Source organism: Anomaloglossus baeobatrachus, chromosome 6, assembly GCF_048569485.1.
Source record: "Anomaloglossus baeobatrachus isolate aAnoBae1 chromosome 6, aAnoBae1.hap1, whole genome shotgun sequence".
Classification (NCBI taxonomy): Eukaryota; Metazoa; Chordata; class Amphibia; order Anura; family Aromobatidae; genus Anomaloglossus; species Anomaloglossus baeobatrachus.
In genome coordinates, this window is record NC_134358.1 from 5,307,240 (window position 1) to 5,334,595 (window position 27,356).

The 27,356-nt window shown below is 61.9% G+C and overlaps 1 protein-coding gene across 1 annotated transcript in view; it reads right to left on the reverse strand.

Moving 5' to 3' along the window:
* The window catches only part of ZC3H3 (zinc finger CCCH-type containing 3), a 236,009-nt gene that overhangs the window by 62,893 nt on the left and 145,760 nt on the right, over nt 1-27,356 (reverse strand). The window contains 6 exon segments of the mRNA XM_075352670.1: nt 13,438-13,460; nt 13,463-13,506; nt 14,045-14,154; nt 14,156-14,201; nt 17,045-17,123; nt 25,937-26,094. Coding sequence (XP_075208785.1) covers nt 13,438-13,460; nt 13,463-13,506; nt 14,045-14,154; nt 14,156-14,201; nt 17,045-17,123; nt 25,937-26,094 — 460 coding nt within the window.

Consider the following 27,356-nt stretch of genomic DNA (forward strand, 5'->3'; position numbering starts at 1 on the left):
AGACATCCGTCCATCTCCAGACCCCCGCACCCATCCTGAGGGCGAGGAGGACCCCGTAGAAGACATCCGTACCCATCTCCAGACCCCCGCAACCATCCTGCAGGCGCAGGCGAGGAGAGCCCCGGAGAAGACATCCGTCCATCTCCAGACTCCCGCACCCATCCTGAGGGCGAGGAGAGCCCCGGAGAAGACATCCGTCCATCTCCAGACCCCCGCACCCATCCTGCGGGCGAGGAGAACCCCGGAGAAGACATCCGTACCCATCTCCAGATCCCCGCACCCATCCTGCGGGCGAGGAGAACTCCGGAGAAGACATCCGTACCCATCTCCAGACCCCCGCACCCATCCTGCAGGCGAGGAGAACCCCGGAGAAGACATCCGTCCATCTCCAGACCCCCGCACCCATCCTGCAGGCGAGGAGAACCCCAAAGAAGACATCCGTACCCATCTCCAGATCCCCGCACCCATCCTGCAGGCGAGGAGAGCCCCGGAGAAGACATCCGGACCCATCTCCAGATCCCCGCACCCATCCTGCAGGCGAGGAGAGCCCAGGAGAAGACATCCGGACCCATCTCCAGATCCCCGCACCCATCCTGCAGGCGAGGAGATCCCCGTAGAAGACATCCGGATCCATCTCCAGATCCCCGCACCCATCCTGCAGGCGAGGAGATCCCCGTAGAAGACATCCGTCCATCTCCAGACCCCCGCACCCATCCTGCGGGCGAGGAGAACCCCGGAGAAGACATCCGTACCCATCTCCAGATCCCCGCACCCATCCTGCGGGCGAGGAGAACTCCGGAGAAGACATCCGTACCCATCTCCAGACCCCCGCACCCATCCTGTGGATGAGGAGAGCCCCGGAGAAGACATCCGTCCATCTCGAAACCCCTGCACCCATCCTGCAGGCGAGGAGAGCCCCGGAGAAGACATCCGTCCATCTCCAGACCCCCGCACCCATCCTGCAGGCGAGGAGAGCCCCGGAGAAGACATCCGTCCATCTCCAGACCCCCGCATCCATCCTGCGGGCGAGGAGAACCCCAGAGAAGACATCCGTACCCATCTCCAGATCCCCGCACCCATCCTGCGGGCGAGGAGAACTCCGGAGAAGACATCCGTACCCATCTCCAGACCCCCGCACCCATCCTGTGGATGAGGAGAGCCCCGGAGAAGACATCCGTCCATCTCCAGACCCCCGCACCCATCCTGCGGATGAGGAGAACCCCGGAGAAGACATCCGTCCATCTCCAGATCCCCGCACCCATCCTGTAGGCGAGGAGAACCCCGGAGAAGACATCCGGACCCATCTCCAGACCCCTGCACCCATCCTGCAGGCGAGGAGAGCCCCGGAGAAGACATCCGTACCCATCTCCAGATCCCCGCACCCATCCTGCAGGCGAGGAGAACCCCGGAGAAGACATCCGGACCCATCTCCAGACCCCTGCACCCATCCTGCAGGCGAGGAGAGCCCCGGAGAAGACATCCGTACCCATCTCCAGATCCCCGCACCCATCCTGCAGGCGAGGGGAGCCCCGGAGAAGACATTCGGACCCATCTCCAGACCCCCGCACCCATCCTGCAGGCGAGGAGAGCCCCGGAGAAGACATCCGGACCCATCTCCAGATCCCCGCACCCATCCTGCAGGCGAGGAGAGCCCCGGAGAAGACATCCGGACCCATCTCCAGATCCCCGCACCCATCCTGCAGGCGAGGAGAACCCCGGAGAAGACATCCGTACCCATCTCCAGACCCCCTCACCCATCCTGCAGACGAGGAGATCCCCGGAGAAGACATCCGTCCATCTCCAGACCCCGCACCTATCCTGCAGGCGAGCAGAACCCCGGAGAAGACATCCGGACCCATCTCCAGACCCCCGCACCCATCCTGCAGGCGAGGAGAACCCCGGAGAAGACATCCGGACCCATCCCCAGACCCCCGTACCCACCCTGCAGGCGAGGAGGACCCCAGAGAAGACATTTGTACCCATCTCCAGACCCCCGCACCCATCCTGCAGGCGAGGAGAGCCCCGGAGAAGACATCCGTCCATCTCCAGACCCCCGCACCCATCCTGCAGGCGAGGAGATCCCCGGAGAAGACATCCGTCCATCTCCAGACCCCCGCACCCATCCTGCAGGCGAGGAGATCCCCGGAGAAGACATCCGTCCATCTCCAGACCCCCGCACCCATCCTGCAGGCGAGGAGAACCCCGGAGAAGACATCCGGACCCATCCCCAGACCCCCGTACCCATCCTGCAGGTGAGGAGGACCCCGGAGAAGACATCCGTCCATCTCCAGACCCCCACACCCATCCTGCAGGCGAGGAGAACCCCGGAAAAGACATCTGTACCCATCTCCAGACCCCCGAATCCATCCTGCAGGCGAGGAGAACCCCGGAGAAGACATCCGAACGCATCTCCAGATCCCCGCACCCATCCTGCAGGCGAGGAGAACCCCGGAGAAGACATCCGGACCAATTTCCAGACCCCCGCACCCGTCTCCAGATCCCCGCACCCATCCTGCAGGCAAGGAGAGCCCCGGAGAAGACATCCGTCCATCTCCAGACCCCCGCACCCATCCTGCGGGCGAGGAGAACCCCGGAGAAGACATCCGTCCATCTCCAGACCCCCGCACCCATCCTGAGGGCGAGGAGGACCCCGTAGAAGACATCCGTACCCATCTCCAGACCCCCGCAACCATCCTGCAGGCGCAGGCGAGGAGAGCCCCGGAGAAGACATCCGTCCATCTCCAGACTCCCGCACCCATCCTGAGGGCGAGGAGAGCCCCGGAGAAGACATCCGTCCATCTCCAGACCCCCGCACCCATCCTGCGGGCGAGGAGAACCCCGGAGAAGACATCCGTACCCATCTCCAGATCCCCGCACCCATCCTGCGGGCGAGGAGAACTCCGGAGAAGACATCCGTACCCATCTTCAGACCCCCGCACCCATCCTGCAGGCGAGGAGAACCCCGGAGAAGACATCCGTCCATCTCCAGACCCCCGCACCCATCCTGCAGGCGAGGAGAACCCCAAAGAAGACATCCGTACCCATCTCCAGATCCCCGCACCCATCCTGCAGGCGAGGAGAGCCCCGGAGAAGACATCCGGACCCATCTCCAGATCCCCGCACCCATCCTGCAGGCGAGGAGAGCCCAGGAGAAGACATCCGGACCCATCTCCAGATCCCCGCACCCATCCTGCAGGCGAGGAGATCCCCGTAGAAGACATCCGGATCCATCTCCAGATCCCCGCACCCATCCTGCAGGCGAGGAGATCCCCGTAGAAGACATCCGTCCATCTCCAGACCCCCGCACCCATCCTGCGGGCGAGGAGAACCCCGGAGAAGACATCCGTACCCATCTCCAGATCCCCGCACCCATCCTGCGGGCGAGGAGAACTCCGGAGAAGACATCCGTACCCATCTCCAGACCCCCGCACCCATCCTGTGGATGAGGAGAGCCCCGGAGAAGACATCCGTCCATCTCGAAACCCCTGCACCCATCCTGCAGGCGAGGAGAGCCCCGGAGAAGACATCCGTCCATCTCCAGACCCCCGCACCCATCCTGCAGGCGAGGAGAGCCCCGGAGAAGACATCCGTCCATCTCCAGACCCCCGCATCCATCCTGCGGGCGAGGAGAACCCCAGAGAAGACATCCGTACCCATCTCCAGATCCCCGCACCCATCCTGCGGGCGAGGAGAACTCCGGAGAAGACATCCGTACCCATCTCCAGACCCCCGCACCCATCCTGTGGATGAGGAGAGCCCCGGAGAAGACATCCGTCCATCTCGAAACCCCCGCACCCATCCTGCAGGCGAGGAGAGCCCCGGAGAAGACATCCGTCCATCTCCAGACCCCCGCACCCATCCTGCAGGCGAGGAGAGCCCCGGAGAAGACATCCGGACCCATCTCCAGATCCCCGCACCCATCCTGCAGGCGAGGAAAGCCCCGGAGAAGACATCTGGACCCATCTCCAGACCCCCGCACCCATCGTGCAGGCGAGGAGAGCCCCGGAGAAGACATCCGGACCCATCTCCAGATCCCCGCACCCATCTTGCGGATGAGGAGAACCCCGGAGAAGACATCCGTCCATCTCCAGATCCCCGCACCCATCCTGTAGGCGAGGAGAACCCCGGAGAAGACATCCGTGCATCTCCAGACCCCCGCACCCATCCTGCAGGTGAGGAGAACCCCAAAGAAGACATCCGTACCCATCTCCAGATCCCCGCACCCATCCTGCAGGCGAGGAGAGCCCCGGAGAAGACATCCGGACCCATCTCCAGATCCCCGCACCCATCCTGCAGGCGAGGAGAGCCCCGGAGAAGACATCCGGACCCATCTCCAGACCCCCGCACCCATCCTGCAGGCGAGGAGATCCCCGGAGAAGACATCCGTCCCCATCTCCAGACCCCCGCACCCATCCTGCAGGCGAGGAGAACCCCGGAGAAGACATCCGGACCCATCCCCAGACCCCCGTACCCATCCTGCAGGTGAGGAGGACCCCGGAGAAGACATCCGTCCATCTCCAGACCCCCACACCCATCCTGCAGGCGAGGAGAACCCCGGAAAAGACATCCGAACGCATCTCCAGATCCCCGCACCCATCCTGCAGGCGAGGAGAACCCCGGAGAAGACATCCGGACCAATTTCCAGACCCCCGCACCCGTCTCCAGATCCCCGCACCCATCCTGCAGGCGAGGAGGACCCCGGAGAAGAGATCCGCACCCATCTCCAGACCCCCGCACCAATCCTGCAGGCGAGGAGAGCCCCGGAGAAGACATCTGTCCATCTCCAGACCCCCGCACCCATCCTGAGGGCGAGGAGGACGCCGGAGAAGACATCCGTACCCATCTCCAGACCCCCGCACCCATCCTGCAGGCGAGGAGAGCCCCGGAGAAGACATCCGTCCATCTCCAGACTCCCGCACCCATCCTGAGGGCGAGGAGAGCCCCGGAGAAGACATCCGTACCCATCTCCAGACCCCCGCACCCATCCTGAGGGCGAGGAGAGCCCCGGAGAAGACATCCGTCCATCTCCAGACCCCCGCACCCATCCTGCGGGCGAGGAGAACCCCGGAGAAGACATCCGTACCCATCTCCAGATCCCCGCACCCATCCTGCGGGCGAGGAGAACTCCGGAGAAGACATCTGTCCATCTCGAAACCCCCACACCCATCCTGCAGGCGAGGAGAGCCCCGGAGAAGACATCCGTCCATCTCCAGACCCCCGCACCCATCCTGCAGGCGAGGAGAGCCCCGGAGAAGACATCCGGACCCATCTCCAGATCCCCGCACCCATCCTGCAGGCGAGGAAAGCCCCGGAGAAGACATCTGGACCCATCTCCAGACCCCCGCACCCATCGGGCAGGCGAGGAGAGCCCCGGAGAAGACATCCGGACCCATCTCCAGACCCCCGCACCCATCTTGCGGATGAGGAGAACCCCGGAGAAGACATCCGTCCATCTCCAGATCCCCGCACCCATCCTGTAGGCGAGGAGAACCCCGGAGAAGACATTCGTCCATCTCCAGACCCCCGCACCCATCCTGCAGGCGAGGAGAACCCCGGAGAAGACATCTGGACCCATCTCCAGACCCCCGCACCCATCCTGCAGGCGAGGAGAACCCCGGAGAAGGCATCCGTCCATCTCCAGACCCCCGCACCCATCCTGCAGGCGAGGAGAACCCCAAAGAAGACATCCGTACCCATCTCCAGATCCCCGCACCCATCCTGCAGGCGAGGAGAGCCCCGGAGAAGACATCCGGACCCATCTCCAGGTCCCCGCACCCATCCTGCAGGCGAGGAGAGCCCCGGAGAAGACATCCGGACCCATCTCCAGATCCCCGCACCCATCCTGCAGGCGAGGAGAGCCCCGGAGAAGACATCCGGACCCATCTCCAGATCCCCGCACCCATCCTGCAGGCGAGGAGAACCCCGGAGAAGACATCTGCACCCATCTCCAGACCCCCGCACCCATCCTGCAGGCGAGGAGAGCCCCGGAGAAGACATCCGGACCCATCTCCAGATCCCCGCACCCATCCTGCAGGCGAGGAGAGCCCCGGAGAAGACATCCGGACCCATCTCCAGATCCCCGCACCCATCCTGCAGGCGAGGAGAACCCCGGAGAAGACATCCGTACCCATCTCCAGACCCCCTCACCCATCCTGCAGACGAGGAGATCCCCGGAGAAGACATCCGTCCATCTCCAGACCCCGCACCTATCCTGCAGGCGAGCAGAACCCCGGAGAAGACATCCGGACCCATCTTCAGACCCCCGCACCCATCCTGCAGGCGAGGAGAACCCCGGAGAAGACATCCGGACCCATCCCCAGACCCCCGTACCCACCCTGCAGGCGAGGAGGACCCCAGAGAAGACATTTGTACCCATCTCCAGACCCCCGCACCCATCCTGCAGGCGAGGAGAGCCCCGGAGAAGACATCCGTCCATCTCCAGACCCCCGCACCCATCCTGCAGGCGAGGAGATCCCCGGAGAAGACATCCGTCCATCTCCAGACCCCCGCACCCATCCTGCAGGCGAGGAGATCCCCGGAGAAGACATCCGTCCATCTCCAGACCCCCGCACCCATCCTGCAGGTGAGGAGAACCCCGGAGAAGACATCCGGACCCATCCCCAGACCCCCGTACCCATCCTGCAGGTGAGGAGGACCCCGGAGAAGACATCCGTCCATCTCCAGACCCCCACACCCATCCTGCAGGCGAGGAGAACCCCGGAAAAGACATCTGTACCCATCTCCAGACCCCCGAATCCATCCTGCAGGCGAGGAGAACCCCGGAGAAGACATCCGAACGCATCTCCAGATCCCCGCACCCATCCTGCAGGCGAGGAGAACCCCGGAGAAGACATCCGGACCAATTTCCAGACCCCCGCACCCGTCTCCAGATCCCCGCACCCATCCTGCAGGCAAGGAGAGCCCCGGAGAAGACATCCGTCCATCTCCAGACCCCCGCACCCATCCTGCGGGCGAGGAGAACCCCGGAGAAGACATCCGTCCATCTCCAGACCCCCGCACCCATCCTGAGGGCGAGGAGGACCCCGTAGAAGACATCCGTACCCATCTCCAGACCCCCGCAACCATCCTGCAGGCGCAGGCGAGGAGAGCCCCGGAGAAGACATCCGTCCATCTCCAGACTCCCGCACCCATCCTGAGGGCGAGGAGAGCCCCGGAGAAGACATCCGTCCATCTCCAGACCCCCGCACCCATCCTGCGGGCGAGGAGAACCCCGGAGAAGACATCCGTACCCATCTCCAGATCCCCGCACCCATCCTGCGGGCGAGGAGAACTCCGGAGAAGACATCCGTACCCATCTCCAGACCCCCGCACCCATCCTGCAGGCGAGGAGAACCCCGGAGAAGACATCCGTCCATCTCCAGACCCCCGCACCCATCCTGCAGGCGAGGAGAACCCCAAAGAAGACATCCGTACCCATCTCCAGATCCCCGCACCCATCCTGCAGGCGAGGAGAGCCCCGGAGAAGACATCCGGACCCATCTCCAGATCCCCGCACCCATCCTGCAGGCGAGGAGAGCCCAGGAGAAGACATCCGGACCCATCTCCAGATCCCCGCACCCATCCTGCAGGCGAGGAGATCCCCGTAGAAGACATCCGGATCCATCTCCAGATCCCCGCACCCATCCTGCAGGCGAGGAGATCCCCGTAGAAGACATCCGTCCATCTCCAGACCCCCGCACCCATCCTGCGGGCGAGGAGAACCCCGGAGAAGACATCCGTACCCATCTCCAGATCCCCGCACCCATCCTGCGGGCGAGGAGAACTCCGGAGAAGACATCCGTACCCATCTCCAGACCCCCGCACCCATCCTGTGGATGAGGAGAGCCCCGGAGAAGACATCCGTCCATCTCGAAACCCCTGCACCCATCCTGCAGGCGAGGAGAGCCCCGGAGAAGACATCCGTCCATCTCCAGACCCCCGCACCCATCCTGCAGGCGAGGAGAGCCCCGGAGAAGACATCCGTCCATCTCCAGACCCCCGCATCCATCCTGCGGGCGAGGAGAACCCCGGAGAAGACATCCGTACCCATCTCCAGATCCCCGCACCCATCCTGCGGGCGAGGAGAACTCCGGAGAAGACATCCGTACCCATCTCCAGACCCCCGCACCCATCCTGTGGATGAGGAGAGCCCCGGAGAAGACATCCGTCCATCTCGAAACCCCCGCACCCATCCTGCAGGCGAGGAGAGCCCCGGAGAAGACATCCGTCCATCTCCAGACCCCCGCACCCATCCTGCAGGCGAGGAGAGCCCCGGAGAAGACATCCGGACCCATCTCCAGATCCCCGCACCCATCCTGCAGGCGAGGAAAGCCCCGGAGAAGACATCTGGACCCATCTCCAGATCCCCGCACCCATCTTGCGGATGAGGAGAACCCCGGAGAAGACATCCGTCCATCTCCAGATCCCCGCACCCATCCTGTAGGCGAGGAGAACCCCGGAGAAGACATCCGTGCATCTCCAGACCCCCGCACCCATCCTGCAGGTGAGGAGAACCCCAAAGAAGACATCCGTACCCATCTCCAGATCCCCGCACCCATCCTGCAGGCGAGGAGAGCCCCGGAGAAGACATCCGGACCCATCTCCAGATCCCCGCACCCATCCTGCAGGCGAGGAGAGCCCCGGAGAAGACATCCGGACCCATCTCCAGACCCCCGCACCCATCCTGCAGGCGAGGAGATCCCCGGAGAAGACATCCGTCCCCATCTCCAGACCCCCGCACCCATCCTGCAGGCGAGGAGAACCCCGGAGAAGACATCCGGACCCATCCCCAGACCCCCGTACCCATCCTGCAGGTGAGGAGGACCCCGGAGAAGACATCCGTCCATCTCCAGACCCCCACACCCATCCTGCAGGCGAGGAGAACCCCGGAAAAGACATCCGAACGCATCTCCAGATCCCCGCACCCATCCTGCAGGCGAGGAGAACCCCGGAGAAGACATCCGGACCAATTTCCAGACCCCCGCACCCGTCTCCAGATCCCCGCACCCATCCTGCAGGCGAGGAGGACCCCGGAGAAGAGATCCGCACCCATCTCCAGACCCCCGCACCAATCCTGCAGGCGAGGAGAGCCCCGGAGAAGACATCCGTCCATCTCCAGACCCCCGCACCCATCCTGAGGGCGAGGAGGACGCCGGAGAAGACATCCGTACCCATCTCCAGACCCCCGCACCCATCCTGCAGGCGAGGAGAGCCCCGGAGAAGACATCCGTCCATCTCCAGACTCCCGCACCCATCCTGAGGGCGAGGAGAGCCCCGGAGAAGACATCCGTACCCATCTCCAGACCCCCGCACCCATCCTGAGGGCGAGGAGAGCCCCGGAGAAGACATCCGTCCATCTCCAGACCCCCGCACCCATCCTGCGGGCGAGGAGAACCCCGGAGAAGACATCCGTACCCATCTCCAGATCCCCGCACCCATCCTGCGGGCGAGGAGAACTCCGGAGAAGACATCTGTCCATCTCGAAACCCCCACACCCATCCTGCAGGCGAGGAGAGCCCCGGAGAAGACATCCGTCCATCTCCAGACCCCCGCACCCATCCTGCAGGCGAGGAGAGCCCCGGAGAAGACATCCGGACCCATCTCCAGATCCCCGCACCCATCCTGCAGGCGAGGAAAGCCCCGGAGAAGACATCTGGACCCATCTCCAGACCCCCGCACCCATCGGGCAGGCGAGGAGAGCCCCGGAGAAGACATCCGGACCCATCTCCAGACCCCCGCACCCATCTTGCGGATGAGGAGAACCCGGAGAAGACATCCGTCCATCTCCAGATCCCCGCACCCATCCTGCAGGCGAGGAGAACCCCGGAGAAGACATCTGGACCCATCTCCAGACCCCCGCACCCATCCTGCAGGCGAGGAGAACCCCGGAGAAGGCATCCGTCCATCTCCAGACCCCCGCACCCATCCTGCAGGCGAGGAGAACCCCAAAGAAGACATCCGTACCCATCTCCAGATCCCCGCACCCATCCTGCAGGCGAGGAGAGCCCCGGAGAAGACATCCGGACCCATCTCCAGGTCCCCGCACCCATCCTGCAGGCGAGGAGAGCCCCGGAGAAGACATCCGGACCCATCTCCAGATCCCCGCACCCATCCTGCAGGCGAGGAGAACCCCGGAGAAGACATCTGCACCCATCTCCAGACCCCCGCACCCATCCTGCAGGTGAGGAGAACCCCGGAGAAGACATCCGGACCCATCTCCAGACCCCCGCACCCATCCTTCGGGTGAGGAGAACCCAGGAGAAGACATCCGGACCCATATCCAGATCCCCGCACCCATCCGGTAGGCGAGGAGAGCCCCGGAGAAGACATCCGGACCCATCTCCAGATCCCCGCACCCATCCGGCAGGCGAGGAGAGCCCCGGAGAAGACATCCGGACCCATCTCCAGATCCCCGCACGGATCCTGCAGGCGAGGAGAACCCCGGAGAAGACATCAGCACCCATCTCCAGACCCCCGCACCCATCCTGCGGGCGAGGAGAACCCCGGAGAAGACATCCGTACCCACCTCCAGATCCCCGCACCCAACAGACACCGCGCTCCCGGCAATAACACTAAGGGGTACTTTACACGTTGCGATACCGCTAGCAATTGCTAGCGATGTTGTGCACGATAGCACCCGCCCCTGTCGTGTGTGCGACATTGTGTGATCGGTGTTGTAGCGAACATTATTGCTACGGCAGCGTCACACGCACATACCTGTGCAGCGACGTCGCTGTGACCGCCGAACAATCCCTCCCTCAAGGGGGAGGTGCGTTCGGTGTCATAGCGACATCACTGCGGCGTCACTAAGCGTCCGGCCAATGGAAGCGGGGGGGGGGGGGGGGGCAGAGATGAGCGGGACATAACATGTGCCCACCTACTTCTTTCCGCATTGCCGGTGGAGGCAGGTAAGGTGATGTTCCTCGCTCTTGCGGCTTCATACACAGCGATGTGCGCTGCCTCAGGAACGACGAACAACCTCGTACCTGCAGCAGCAGCGATATTAAGGAAAGGAGCGACGTGTCAACGATCACCGTTTTGGAACGTTTTTGCGATCGTTGATCGTCGCTCATTAGTGTCACATGCTGCGATGTCGCTACTGGCGCTGGATGTGCGTTACTAACAACGTGACCCCGACGATATATCGGTAGCGATGTCGCAGCGTGTAAAGTACCCGCAAGAGTCCGAGCTTCCACCGCAACCAGACTGATGTCTACTAGGGCAATAACGGAGGTCTCCATCACATCATATCCTGCGGGTGAGGGAGAAGCAGAGGGACAACGGTGCATCCAACACTCGAGGACGGGCCCGGTCATAAACACGGTGCATCCAACACTCGAGGAGGGGCCCGGTCATAAACACGGTGCATCCAACACTCGAGGACGGGCCCGGTCATAAACACGGTGCATCCAACACTCGAGGACGGGCCCGGTCACCAACACGGTGCATCCAACATACGAGGACGGGCCCGGTCATAAACACGGTGCATCCAACACTCGAGGACGGGCCCGGTCATAAACACGGTGCATCCAACACTCGAGGACGGGCCCGGTCACCAACACAGTGCAACCAACACACGAGGACGGGCCCTGTCACCAACACAGTGCAACCAACACACGAGGACGGGCCCGGTCACCAACACAGTGCACCCAACACACGAGGACGGGCCCGGTCACCAACACAGTGCAACCAACACTCGAGGACGGGCCCGGTCACCAACACAGTGCAACCAACACACGGGGACGGGCCCGGTCACCAACACAGTGCACCCAACACACGAGGACAGACCCGGTCACCAACACAGTGCAACCAACACACGAGGACGGGCCCGGTCACCAACACAGTGCATCCAACACACGAGGACGGGCCCGGTCACAAACACAGTGCAACCAACACACGAGGACGGGCCCGGTCACAAACACGGTGCATCCAACACACGAGGACAGACCCGGTCACCAACACAGTGCACCCAACACACGAGGACGGGCCCGGTCACCAACACAGTGCACCCAACACACGAGGACGGGCCCGGTCACCAACACAGTGCATCCAACATACGAGGACGGGCCCGGTCACAAACACGGTGCATCCAACACTCGAGGACGGGCCCGGTCACAAACACGGTGCATCCAACACACGAGGACGGGCCCGGTCACCAACACGGTGCAACCAACACACGAGGACGGGCCCGGTCACCAACACAGTGCAACCAACACACGAGGACGGGCCCGGTCACCAACACAGTGCAACCAACACACGAGGACGGGCCCGGTCACCAACACAGTGCAACCAACACACGAGGACGGGCCCGGTCACCAACACAGTGCATCCAACACACGAGGACGGGCCCGGTCACAAACACAGTGCAACCAACACACGAGGACGGGCCCGGTCACCAACACAGTGCATCCAACACACAGAGATAAAAGGGTCGACAGTCCTGATCAATAACGAGGACAGACCCGGTCACCAACATGGAATGGTGTTGGTCACCAACGCAGGCCGATCCCGAGCACCAGAGCGGACCGTTCCCGAGCACCAGAGCGGACCGATCCCGAGCACCAGAGCGGACCGATCCCGAGCACCAGAGCGGACCGATCCCGAGCACCAGAGCGGACCGATCCCGAGCACCAGAGCGGACCGATCCCGAGCACCAGAGCGGACCGATCCCGAGCACCAGAGCGGACCGATCCCGAGCACCAGAGCGGACCGATCCCGAGCACCAGAGCGGACCGATCCCGAGCACCAGAGCGGACCGATGCCGAGCACCAGAGCGGACCGATGCCGAGCACCAGAGCGGACCGATCCCGAGCACCAGAGCGGACCGATCCCGAGCACCAGAGCGGACCGATCCCGAGCACCAGAGCGGACCGATCCCGAGCACCAGAGCGGACCGATCCCGAGCACCAGAGCGGACCGATCCCGAGCACCAGAGCGGACCGATCCCGAGCACCAGAGCGGACCGATCCCGAGCACCAGAGCGGACCGATGCCGAGCACCAGAGCGGACCGATGCCGAGCACCAGAGCGGACCGATGCCGAGCACCAGAGCGGACCGATGCCGAGCACCAGAGCGGACCGATCCCGAGCACCAGAGCGGACCGATCCCGAGCACCAGAGCGGACCGATCCCGAGCACCAGAGCGGACCGATCCCGAGCACCAGAGCGGACCGATCCCGAGCACCAGAGCGGACCGATGCCGAGCACCAGAGCGGACCGATGCCGAGCACCAGAGCGGACCGATGCCGAGCACCAGAGCGGACCGATCCCGAGCACCAGAGCGGGCCGATCCTGAACACTAATATGGACTGATCCCGATCAATAACACAGAGAGGACAGTAAACCCCTATCCGTAAATACAAGGTGGCGTTAAGATTTGGGGGGGATCATGGGGTGGGCTGTGTGAGTGACGGGCAGCCGTGTGATGGGGGTCACTGACCTTGTCCTTTGACACTTGGTGGAGAAGGGGCAGGTCCCGTCCGTCTTCTTACATGTTCCTCTGAGAAACCTGCAGAAAAAACACATCACGGCCACATGTCAGAAAGCAATGTGCAGCTCTCCTGTGAATCCACCAGATCACCACCAAACAAATTACACTTACTAGGGATCCACTAGTTCACAGCATAGAGTACCAATACTGTAGATCTACTAGATTACCCAACAGTACAGATCTGTTGGATCTGAAGATCATCAGCACTTAATGTAAGATTTTCTGGATCCACTAGATTACCAACATACAGTCCGGTGTACAGCGGCCCCCAATACTCACCGCGTGTACAGCGCCCCCTCCCCCCAATACTTACCGCGTGTACAGCGCCCCCCCCAATACTTACCGCGTGTACAGCGGCCTCCCCAATACTCACCGCGTGTACAGCGCCCCCTCCCCCCAATACTTACCGCGTGTACAGCGCCCCCCCCCAATACTTACCGCGTGTACAGCGGCCTCCCCAATACTCACCGCATGTACAGCGGTTCCCCCAATACTCACCGCGTGTACAGCGGCCCCCCAATACTCACCGCGTGTACAGCGGCCCCCCAATACTCACCGCGTGCACACAGCCACCTTCTCCGGGTCATGGATGTAGGGGCACTTCTGGCCGCGGTTACACTTCCCGAATCGGTTGTAGTACATGCAGTACTCCTTCTTCTCCCTCTTCTTGCTGCGCCTGGCGGATGATGGCCAGACTGCGCTGGATGGCGCGGCTGCGGGGCACAGAAATGATGACGCGGTCACACCACAGGCACTTACAGGCGATTCCTAAACACATCACCTGTAAATATCCGCAGCTTTCAGTGAATGGAAACAGTCAGAGAGTAAAACGAAAGCTGAAATCTCAAGAAATCCTCGCCCTGCCCACAGAGCCGCGAGTGCCAAGGCCCCATACACAGTGACTGGGAAGGGGGGGACGACAGACGTGGACGGGGGGGGGGGACTCCAGACGTGGACAGGGGGGGGACGACTCCAGACTTGGACGGGGGGGACGACTCCAGACGTGGACAGGGGGGGGGGGGGGGACGACTCCAGACGTGGACAGGGGGGGGGGGGGGGGACTCCAGACGTGGACAGGGGGGGGGGGGGACCTCCAGACGTGGACAGGGGGGGGGGGGGGACTCCAGACGTGGACAGGGGGGGGGGACTCCAGACGTGGACAGGGGGGGGGGAGACTCCAGACGTGGACAGGGGGGGGGGGGAGACTCCAGACGTGGACGGGGGGGAGACTCCAGACGTGGACGGGGGGAGACTCCAGACGTGGACGGGGGGGGAGACTCCAGACGTGGACGGGGGGGGAGACTCCAGACGTGGACGGGGGGGGGGGGACTCCAGACGTGGACGGGGGGGGGGGGACTCCAGACGTGGACGGGGGGGGGGGGGGGACTCCAGACGTGGACGGGGGGGGGGGGGGGGACTCCAGACGTGGACGGGGGGGGGACTCCAGACGTGGACAGGGGGGGGGGACTCCAGACGTGGACAGGGGGGGGGGGACTCCAGACGTGGACAGGGGGGGGGGACTCCAGACGTGGACAGGGGGGGGGACTCCAGACGTGGACAGGGGGGGGGGACTCCAGACGTGGACAGGGGGGGGGGGACTCCAGACGTGGACAGGGGGGGGGGGACTCCAGACGTGGACAGGGGGGGGGACTCCAGACGTGGACAGGGGGGGGGGGACTCCAGACGTGGACAGGGGGGGGGGACTCCAGACGTGGACAGGGGGGGGGACTCAGACGTGGACAGGGGGGGGGGGGGACTCCAGACGTGGACAGGGGGGGGGGGGACTCCAGACGTGGACAGGGGGGGGGACTCCAGACGTGGACAGGGGGGGGACTCCAGACGTGGACAGGGGGGGGACTCCAGACGTGGACAGGGGGGGGGAACTCCAGACGTGGACGGGGGGGGAGACTCCAGACGTGGACGGGGGGGGGAGACTCCAGACGTGGACGGGGGGGGAGACTCCAGACGTGGACAGGGGGGGGACTCCAGACGTGGACGGGGGGGAGACTCCAGACGTGGACAGGGGGGGACTCCAGACGTGGACGGGGGGGGACTCCAGACGTGGACGGGGGGGGGACTCCAGACGTGGACGGGACTCCAGATTGTGGACAGGGGGGGGGGACTCCAGACGTGGACGGGGGGGGGGGGGGGGACTCCAGACGTGGACGGGGGGGGACTCCAGACGTGGACAGGGGGGGGGGGACTCCAGACGTGGACAGGGGGGGGGGGGACTCCAGACGTGGACAGGGGGGGGGACTCCAGACGTGGACGGGGGGGGGGACTCCAGACGTGGACGGGGGGGGGGACTCCAGACGTGGACAGGGGGGGGGACTCCAGACGTGGACGGGGGGGGGACTCCAGACGTGGACGGGGGGGGGGGGGGGGACTCCAGACGTGGACGGGGGGGGGACTCCAGACGTGGACGGGGGGGGGGGGGGACTCCAGACGTGGACGGGGGGGGGACTCCAGACGTGGACGGGGGGGGGACTCCAGACGTGACGCGGGGGGGGGGACTCCAGACGTGGACGGGGGGGGGGGACTCCAGACGTGGACGGGGGGGAGGGGACTCCAGACGTGGACGGGGGGGGGGACTCCAGACGTGGACGGGGGGGGGGGGACTCCAGACGTGGACGGGGGGGGGGGGGGACTCCAGACGTGGACGGGGGGGGACTCCAGACGTGGACGGGGGGGGGGACTCCAGACGTGGACGGGGGGGGGACTCCAGACGTGGACGGGGGGGGGGGACTCCAGACGTGGACGGGGGGGGGACTCCAGACGTGGACGGGGGGGGGGGGGGACTCCAGACGTGGACGGGGGGGGGGGGGGGGACTCCAGACGTGGACGGGGGGGGGGGACTCCAGACGTGGACGGGGGGGGGGGGGGACTCCAGACATGGACGGGGGGGGGACTCCAGACGTGGACGGGGGGGGGGACTCCAGACGTGGACGGGGGGGGGGACTCCAGACGTGGACGGGGGGGGACTCCAGACGTGGACGGGGGGGGGACTCCAGACGTGGACGGGGGGGGGACTCCAGACGTGGACGGGGGGGGGGGGACTCCAGACGTGGACGGGGGGGGGGGGACTCCAGACGTGGACGGGGGGGGGGACTCCAGACGTGGACGGGGGGGGGGGGGACTCCAGACGTGGACGGGCCTCCAGACGTGGACGGGGGGGCCTCCAGACGTGGACGGGCCTCCAGACGTGGACGGGGGGGGGGGGGGACTCCAGACGTGGACAGGGGGGGGACTCCAGACGTGGACAGGGGGGACTCCAGACGTGGACAGGGGGGACTCCAGACGTGGACAGGGGGGGGACTCCAGACGTGGACAGGGGGGGCCTCCGACTCGCCTCAGACACATGATGTTGGGGATCGGCGGTCAGGACCCGCTGATCACAAACTGCAGCTAAATTCTTAGATTGATTCTACTGACGTATACATAGTAACGAGCCCGTCAGCTGTGCGAGCAACATGATGAAATGCTACTCACTGAAAGCAAGCAGTGCTGGTACCATAACGCCACAGTGTGTAGCACCCGTGCTGCATGTAATACACACCTTGCAATGTACCGGCTCGGGGTGGCCGGACGACCTGGGTACAGAGAGCCAGGACTGGGGCTGCTGACGTCCACTTTGCCTAAAACAGAAATGAGAAGGGTTCTCAGATGTGTAACACGAGGAGTGTGATCTCCTGCAGTCACAGGATGCCGAGATCTGCTGGAACAGTAAATAAGAGCTCGGGGGTCTGCCTGATAATGAAGGACATAACAATCGCTCAGTATTCTTATCACTCCAGCAGAGAGACAATTCACACCACAAACATAAATGATCAGCCCCACACACTAGACCGAGGAAAACCTCATCTACAAAAAGGAACCGAGATGGGTCCATACCCACCCTCCTGCCAAAAAAGCAAAATACACCCAGACTGTGGAAAACACACTGTACATAACTAGAGTATCCGAGATAAGAATCCAAACATGACAGATATCAAGGCAAAAGGAAAAATACAGAAAGTGAAAAACAGAAAGTGGGGTTGTGTCCGTGCCCATTACTGTCAGTCACAGCTAAAGAACCACCTTGGGAACACTCCTCACAGAAACACTACTACAATTAATACTAATGGTTCAATACTACCTACACGAGCCAATCAGATCACTTGTTTGTTTTTTTATTTGGAATACATTATTGACATTTTTACTTTCCTCCAGTTTTTATTTGTGGGACCCCCCCAGAAAAAAAAAGTTATTTAATGAACTATAGTAAAATAACTGACTATGTAAAGGTAATCATGGCCTGACAATTGTCAAGGATCGGGGTGTGTTATTCCAGAAAGCCCCAGACCAGAATCTGGCAACAGCAGCAGCGGTAATGGATGGCTGCACATAAAGCCGTGACTATAGGAGACATCCAGATGATGATGTCGGCCGAATAGTCCTATGGCCACTGCGGCACCGGGGGGTTCCACTGTTACTGTGGATTAAAAAGAGCTTTTATAGGAAAGTGGGGTGTTCTAACAAATAGCGGAGCACCTGTTCCCCTGTGGGTATGGCCGAAAGGAGATCAATTGCCTAATTCTATAGTAAGGACAGAAAATGTGCCTCCTCTGTTCCCACTGCCATTGCCCAATAGGTAACAACCAAGCGCCATAAGGTTACAGCACAAGGTGAACGCTCCTATCAAATAGTAGGAGCAGGTCCGGCCCACTGTATCACACAGCCGGGGACCCCGGGGAGCAGACACAGCCGGGGACTCCCGGGGAGCAGACACAGCCGGGGACCCCGGGGAGCAGACACAGCCGGGGACCCCGGGGAGCAGACACAGCCGGGGACTCCCGGGGAGCAGACACAGCCGGGGACTCCCGGGGAGCAGACACAAGCCGGGGACTCCCGGGGAGCAGACACAGCCGGGGACTCCCGGGGAGCAGACACAGCCGGGGACTCCCGGGGAGCAGACACAGCCGGGGACTCCCGGGGAGCAGACACAGCCGGGGACTCCCGGGGAGCAGACACAGCCGGGGACTCCCGGGGAGCAGACACAGCCGGGGACTCCCGGGGAGCAGACACAGCCGGGGACTCCCGGGGAGCAGACACAGCCGGGGACTCCCGGGGAGCAGACACAGCCGGGGACTCCCGGGGAGCAGACACAGCCGGGGACTCCCGGGGAGCAGACACAGCCGGGGACTCCCGGGGAGCAGACACAGCCGGGGACTCCCGGGGAGCAGACACAGCCGGGGACTCCCGGGGGAGCAGACACAGCCGGGGACTCCCGGGGAGCAGACACAGCCGGGGACTCCCGGGGAGCAGACACAGCCGGGGACTCCCGGGGGAGCAGACACAGCCGGGGACCCCGGGGAGCAGACACAGCCGGGGACTCCCGGGGAGCAGACACAGCCGGGGACTCCCGGGGAGCAGACACAGCCGGGGACTCCCGGGGAGCAGACACAGCCGGGGACTCCCGGGGAGCAGACACAGCCGGGGACTCCCGGGGAGCAGGACACAGCCGGGGACTCCCGGGGAGCAGACACAGCCGGGGACTCCCGGGGAGCAGACACAGCCGGGGACTCCCGGGGAGCAGACACAGCCGGGGACTCCGGGGAGCAGATAGGTGACCCCTGTATCACACATAGCCGGGGACCCCGGGGTGCAGGCAGGAGGTGTGTATCCCGCTTCGTCCTTCTGTGACGCTGGATACATGGCGCTCAGTGAGCGCTATGCAGTGTAGAGCAGCACCGATACTGCGGATATGTCTCCAGGACCTAGTGAGGTACATTAATAGTATTTTTACCTTTGTAGTTGTACATCCACACACCCATTACACATCCATTATTACACGTAGTGACATCATCACACCAAGGATTTAGGATGAAGACCCCGATGACATCACAAAAACCAAAAAAGCTAAAATTAAAATTTTGACATAAACTAGATAATATCAAAAGAATAAAATGCGCCAGGTATAACAACGTGAGGGCCGTCAGCGGAGTGTGGGCAGCAGAGGGTTAAACCACCATAAATAAAGGGAACCGCGTGCGCATTCAGGACGGTGAATACATGATGGCAGCGGTGTACGATGCTGTAGAAGTGACAGGCGTGCGTCTCGCCAGGTGGTGCGCTCGTGTCGCAGTCACTCATCTGACAGCCGCCGTCTCTCCCAGTGACTGACTCACATTTGATAGTGTGTCCGAGGCGTCTCGACTCGCAGGAGCTGTCACTTGCCCGGCGGAGGGTGGTGATGCCCCATCTGCTGTGGTATTGAGGAAGATGATGGCAAGCGCGGAGTCGACGTCACCTGCCTGTCACATAATGTCCCCGGCTCCAGGAGAGCAGCCTGCCGAGCGGACATCTGCGAGTACAAGGGTGTGCCAAATGTGGAGGCACGGAGCGAGGACGGACCAGACCGAGGAAGTCACCGAACACCACCGCACCGAGCCATCAGCCCCGAGCCGAGCGACCTACACCGCACCGAACCATCAGCCCCGAGCCGAGTCATCAACCCCGAGTCGAGCCATCAACAGGGCACCGAGCCATCAGCCCCAAACCGAGCCATCAACCCCGAGCCGAGCCATCAGCCCCGAGCCGAGCCATCAACCTCGAGCCGAGTCATCAACCCCGAGCCGAGTCATCAACCCCGAGCCGAGTCATCAACCCCGAGCCGAGTCATCAACCCCGAGTCAAGCCATCAACCCCGAGTCAAGCCATCAACCCCGAGTCGAGCCATCAACAGGGCACCAAGCCATCAACCCTGAGCCGAGCCATCAGCCCCGAGCTGAGTCATCAACCCCGAGCCGAATCATCAACCCCGAGCCGAGCCATCAATAGGGCACCGAGCCATCAACCCCGAGCCGAGTCATCAACCCCGAGCCGAGTCATCAACCCCGAGCCGAGTCATCAACCCCGAGTCGAGTCATCAACCCCGAGTCGAGTCATCAACCCGAGTCAAGCCATCAACCCCGAGTCAAGCCATCAACCCCGAGTCAAGCCATCAACCCCGAGTCGAGCCATCAACAGGGCACCGAGCCATCAGCCCCGCGCCAAGCCATCAACCCTGAGCCGAGCCATCAGCCCCGAGCTGAGTCATCAACCCCGAGCCGAGTCATCAACCCCGAGTCGAGCCATCAACAGGGCACCGAGCCATCAGCCCCAAACCGAGCCATCAACCCCGAGCCGAGCCATCAATAGGGCACCGAGCCATCAACCCCGAGCCGAGTCATCAACTCCGAGCCGAGTCATCAACCCCGAGTCGAGTCATCAACCCCGAGTCGAGTCATCAACCCCGAGTCGAGTCATCAACCCCGAGTCGAGTCATCAACCCCGAGTCAAGCCATCAACCCCGAGTCAAGCCATCAACCCCGAGTCAAGCCATCAACCCCGAGTCAAGCCATCAACCCCGAGTCGAGCCATCAACAGGGCACCGAGCCATCAGCCCCGCGCCAAGCCATCAACCCTGAGCTGAGTCATCAACCCCGAGCCGAGTCATCAACCCCGAGTCGAGCCATCAACAGGGCACCGAGCCATCAGCCCCAAACCGAGCCATCAACCCCGAGCCGAGCCATCAGCCCCGAGCCGAGTCATAAACCCCGAGCCGAGTCATCAACCCCGAGTCAAGCCATCAACCCCGAGTCAAGCCATCAACCCCGAGTCAAGCCATCAACCCCGAGTCGAGACATCAACAGGGCACCGAGCCATCAGCCCTGCGCCAAGCCATCAACCCCGAGCCGAGCCATCAGCCCCGAGCCGAGCCATCAGCCCCAAACCGAGCCATCAACCCCGAGCCATCAGCCCCGAGCCGAGTCATAAACCCCGAGCCGAGTCATCAACCCCGAGTCGAGTCATCAACCAGCAGAGTCGAGCCATCAACAGGGCACCGAGCCATCAGCCCCAAACCGAGCCATCAACCCCGAACCGAGTCATCAACCCCGAGCCGAGCCATCAACAGGGCACCGAGCCATCAACCCCGAGCCGAGCCATCAACCCCGAGCCGAGTCATCAACCTCGAGTCGAGCCATCAACCCCGAGCCGAGTCACCAACCCCGAGTCAAGCCATCAACCCCGAGCCGAGTCATCAACCCTGAGTCGAGCCATCAACAGGGCACCGAGCCATCAGCCCCAAACCGAGCCATCAACCCCGAACCGAGTCATCAACCCCGAGCCGAGCCATCAACAGGGCACCGAGCCATCAACCCCGAGTCGAGCCATCAACCCCGAGTCGAGCCATCAACCCCGAGTCGAGCCATCAACCCCGAGTCGAGCCATCAACCCCGAATCGAGCCATCAACAGGGCACCGAGCCATCAGCCCCAAACCGAGCCATCAACCCCGAGCCGAGTCATCAACCCCGAGTCGAGTCATCAACCCCGAGTCGAGTCATCAACCCCGAGTCGAGTCATCAACCCCGAGTCGAGTCATCAACCCCGAGTCGAGTCATCAACAGGGCACCGAGCCATCAACCCCGAGCCGAGCCATCAGCCCCGAGCCGAGTCATCAACCCCGAGCCGAGTCATCAACCCCGAGTCGAGCCATCAACCCCGAGTCGAGCCATCAACCCCGAGTCGAGCCATCAACCCCGAGTCGAGCCATCAACAGGGCACCGAGCCATCAGCCCCAAACCGAGCAATCAACCCCGAGCCGAGCCGAGCCGAGCCATCAGCCCCGAGCCGAGCCATCAACAGGGCACAGAGTCATCCGCCCCGAGCCGAGCCATCCGCCCCGAGCCGAGCCATCCGCCCCGAGCCGAGCCATCAGCCCCGAGCCGAGCCATCCGCCCCGAGCCGAGCCATCCGCCCCGAGCCATTCGCCCCGCGCCGAGCCATCCGCCCCGCGCCGAGCCATCCGCCCCGCGCCGAGCCATCCGCCCCGCGCCGAGCCATCAACCCCGCGCCGAGCCATCAACCCTGCACCGAGCCATCAACCCTGCACCGAGCCATCAACCCTGCACCGAGCCATCAACCCCGAGCCGAGCCATCAACCCCGAGCCGAGCCATCAACCCCGAGCCGAGCCATCAACAGAGCACCGAGCCATGAGCCCCAAACCGAGCCATCAACCCCGAGCCGAGCCATCCGCCCCGAGCCGAGCCATCCGCCCCGAGCCATCAACCCCGCACCGAGCCATCAACCCCGCGCCGAGCCATCAACCCCGCGCCGAGCCATCCGCCCCGCGCCGAGCCATCCGCCCCGTGCCGAGCCATCAACCCCGAGCCGAGCCTTCAGCCCCGAGCCGAGTCATCAACCCCGAGCCGAGTTATCAACCCTGAGTCGAGCCATCAAAAGGGCACCGAGCCATCAGCCCCAAACCGAGCCATCAACCCCGAGCCGAGCCATCAGCCCCGAGTCGAGCCATCCGTCCCGAGCCGAGCCATCCGCCCCACGCCGAGCCATCCGCCCCGCGCCGAGCCATCCGCCCCGCGCCGAGCCATCCGTCCCGCGCCGAGCCATCCGCCCCGCGCCGAGCCATCCGCCCCGCGCCGAGCCATCCGCCCCGCGCCGAGCCATCCGCCCCGCGCCGAGCCATCAGCCCCGAACCAAGCCATCAACCCCGAGCCGAGCCATCAACCCCGAGCCGAGCCATCCGCACCGAGCCGAGCCATCCGTGCCGAGCCACCCGCCCCGCGCCGAGCCACCAGCCCCGCGCCGAGCCATCCGCCCCGCGCCGAGCCCTCAGCCCCGCACCGAGCCCTCAGCCCCGCGCCGAGCCATCAACAGGGCACCGAGCCATCAGCCCCAAACCGAGCCATCAACCCCGAGCCGAGCCATCCGCACCGAGCCGAGCCATCCGTGCCGAGCCACCCGCCCCGCGCCGAGCCACCAGCCCCGCACTGAGACATCCGCCCCGCGCCGAGCTCTCAGCCCCGCACCGAGCCCTCAGCCCCGCGCCGAGCCATCAACAGGGCACCGAGCCATCAGCCCCGAACCGAGCCATCAACCCCGAGCCGAGCCATCCGCACCGAGCCGAGCCATCCGTGCCGAGCCACCCGCCCCGCGCCGAGCCACCAGCCCCGCACCGAGACATCCGCCCCGCGCCGAGCCCTCAGCCCCGCACCGAGCCCTCAGCCCCGCGCCGAGCCATCAACAGGGCACCGAGCCATCAGCCCCAAACCGAGCCATCAACCCCGAGCCGAGCCATCCGCACCGAGCCGAGCCATCCGTGCCGAGCCACCCGCCCCGCGCCGAGCCACCAGCCCCGCACCGAGACATCCGCCCCGCGCCGAGCCCTCAGCCCCGCACCGAGCCCTCAGCCCCGCGCCGAGCCATCAACAGGGCACCGAGCCATCAGCCCCAAACCGAGCCATCAACCCCAAGCCGAGCCACCCGAGCCGAGCCATCCGCCCCGAGCCGAGCCATCCGCCCCAAGCCGAGCCATCCGCCCCAAGCCGAGCCATCCGCCCCGAGCCGAGCCACCCGCCCCGCGCCGAGCCATCCGTGCCGAGCCACCCGCCCCGCGCCGAGCCACCAGCCCCGCGCCGAGCCATCCGCCCCGCGCCGAGCCCTCCGCGCCGAGCCATCAGCCCCGCAGAATAAAGCGCCCAGAACTTCACTCGGACTGCACTCTACTACTTATATTATATTCCTGTATATAGGGGGCAGTATTAGGCCCTGTGCACACTGGGAAATAACGTCTTCTTAAGAAAATCCGCACCCTCTGGAAGAATAACGCCCCCGCGGCAAAACCCACTGTAATACCGCACCTACGGCAAAACCCAGTTGGTAATTGCGTTTTTTTTGCTATTTCTATGGCGAACACCGCAGGTACCTGCGGAAATTAAGTGACATGTTCATTCTTTTGCAGAAATTCTCCAGCAAAAATCTGTAGATAAAAAAAACGCAGTTTTTTCCCAAAAGTTTTGCTGGGGAAGGACCGCAGCAAGGTTATGAACATTTTCTGCAGCAAAACCGCAGCGTGCGCACAGAGCCTAATAGTATTTATATTCTTGTATATAGGAGCAGTATTATAGTAGTTATATTCTTGTATATAGGAGCAGTATTATAGTAGTTATATTCTTGTATATAGGAGCAGTATTATAGTAGTTATATTCTTGTATATAGGGGGCAGTATTATAGTAGCTATATTCTTGTATATAGGAGCAGTATTATAGTAGTTATATTCTTGTATATAGGGGGCAGTATTATAGTAGTTATATTCTTGTATATAGGAGCAGTATTATAGTAGTTATATTCTTGTACATAGGAGCAGTATTATAGTAGTTATATTCTTGTATATAGGGGGCAGTATTATAGTAGTTATATTCTTGTATATAGGGGGCAGTATTATAGTAGTTATGTTCTTGTATATAGGGGCAGTATTATAGTAGTTATATTCTTGTATATAGGGGCAGTATTATAGCAGTTATATTCTTGTATATAGGGGCAGTATTATAGTAGTTATATTCTTGTATATAGGGGCAGTATTATAGTAGTTATATTCTTGTATATAGGGAGCAGTATTATAGTAGTTATATTCTTGTACATAGGAGCAGTATTATAGTAGTTATATTCTTGTATATAGGGGGCAGTATAGTAGTTATATTCTTGTATATAGGGGGCAGTATTATAGTAGTTATATTCTTGTATATAGGGGCAGTATTATAGTAGTTATATTCTTGTAAATAGGAGCAGTATTATAGTAGTTATATTCTTGTATATAGGGGGCAGTATTATAGCAGTTATATTCTTGTATATAGGAGCAGAATTATAGTAGTTATATTCCTGTACATAGGGGGCAGTATTATAGTAGTCATATTCTTGTATATAGGGGGCAGTATTATAGTAGTTATATTCTTGTATATAGGAGCAGTATTATAGTAGTTATATTCTTGTATATAGGGGCAGTATTATAGTAGTTATATTCTTGTACATAGGAGCAGTATTATAGTAGTTATATTCTTGTATATAGGGGTTGTATTATAGTAGTTATATTCTTGTACATAGGAGCAGTATTATAGTAGTTATATTCTTGTACATAGGGGGCAGTATTATAGTAGTTATATTCTTGTACATAGGGGGCAGTATTATAGTGGTTATATTCTTGTATTTAGGGGCAGTATTATAGTAGTTATATTCTTGTATATAGGGGTAGTATTATAGTAGTTATATTCTTGTACATAGGGGGCAGTATTATAGTAGTTATATTCTTGTACATAGGGGGCAGTATTATAGCAGTTATATTCTTGTACATAGGGGGGCAGTATTATAGTGGTTATATTCTTGTATATAGGAGCAGTGTTAGAGTAGTTATATTCTTGTACATAGGGGCAGTATTATAGTAGTTATATTCTTGTATATAGGGGGCATTATTATAGTAGTTATATTCTTGTACATAGGAGTAGTATTATAGTAGTTATATTCTTGTATATAGGAGCAGTATTATAGTAGTTATATTCTTGTATATAGGAGCAGTATTATAGTAGTTATATTCTTGTATATAGGGGCAGTATTATAGTAGTTGGATATCTTACCGGTCTTTGGGGTGGGCTTGCTGCCACTGCCGGGGCTCCATGTTTTGGACAGTTTATTAGCAGAGACGCGGTACATGACGCCTCCAATAAAGCACAGGCCTCGGCTCCTCCATCGCTGCTGACTCTGATTTTGGCGCAATCGGTTTAATAATAAAAGACTGTGGAGACAAACATTCACAGAAAAATTGCATAATGTTCATATATTGTCAGGTAACAGACAGACGCGGGGCTGCAGGTAACAGACAGACGCAGGGCTGCAGGTAACAGACAGACGCGGGGCCGCAGGTAACAGACGCGGGGCTGCAGGTAACAGACAGACGCGGGGCTGCAGGTAACAGACAGACGCGGGGGGCTGCAGGTAACAGACAGACGCGGGGCTGCAGGTAACAGACAGACGCGGGGCTGCAGGTAACAGACAGACGCGGGGCTGCAGGTAACAGACAGACGCGGGGCTGCAGGTAACAGACAGACGCGGGGCTGCAGGTAACAGACAGACGCGGGGCCGCAGGTAACAGACGCGGGGCTGCAGGTAACAGACAGACGCGGGGCTGCAGGTAACAGACAGACGCGGGGCTGCAGGTAACAGACAGACGCGGGGCCGCAGGTAACAGACAGACGCGGGGCCGCAGGTAACAGACAGACGCGGGGCCGCAGGTAACAGACAGACGCGGGGCTGCAGGTAACAGACAGATGCGGGGCCGCAGGTAACAGACAGACGCGGGGCCGCAGGTAACAGACAGACGCGGGGCCGCAGGTAACAGACAGACGCGGGGCTGCAGGTAACAGACAGACGCGGGGCTGCAGGTAACAGACAGACGCGGGGCTGCAGGTATCAGACAGACGCGGAGCTGCAGGTAACAGACAGACGCGGGGCCGCAGGTAACAGACAGACGCGGGGCTGCAGGTAACAGACAGACGCGGAGCTGCAGGTAACAGACAGACGCGGAGCTGCAGGTAACAGACAGACGCGGAGCTGCAGGTAACAGACGCGGGGCTGCAGGTAACAGACAGACGCGGGGCTGCAGGTAACAGACAGACGCGGAGCTGCAGGTAACAGACAGACGCGGGGCTGCAGGTAACAGACAGACGCGGGGCTGCAGGTAACAGACAGACGCGGGGCTGCAGGTAACAGACAGACGCGGGGCTGCAGGTAACAGACGCGGGGCTGCAGGTAACAGACAGACGCGGGGCTGCAGGTAACAGACGCGGGGCTGCAGGTATCAGACAGACGCGGGGCTGCAGGTAACAGACAGACGTGGAGCTGCAGGTATCAGACAGACGCGGGGCCGCAGGTAACAGACAGACGCGGAGCTGCAGGTAACAGACAGACGCGGGGCTGCAGGTAACAGACAGACGCGGGGCTGCAGGTAACAGACAGACGCGGGGCTGCAGGTAACAGACAGACGCGGGGCCGCAGGTA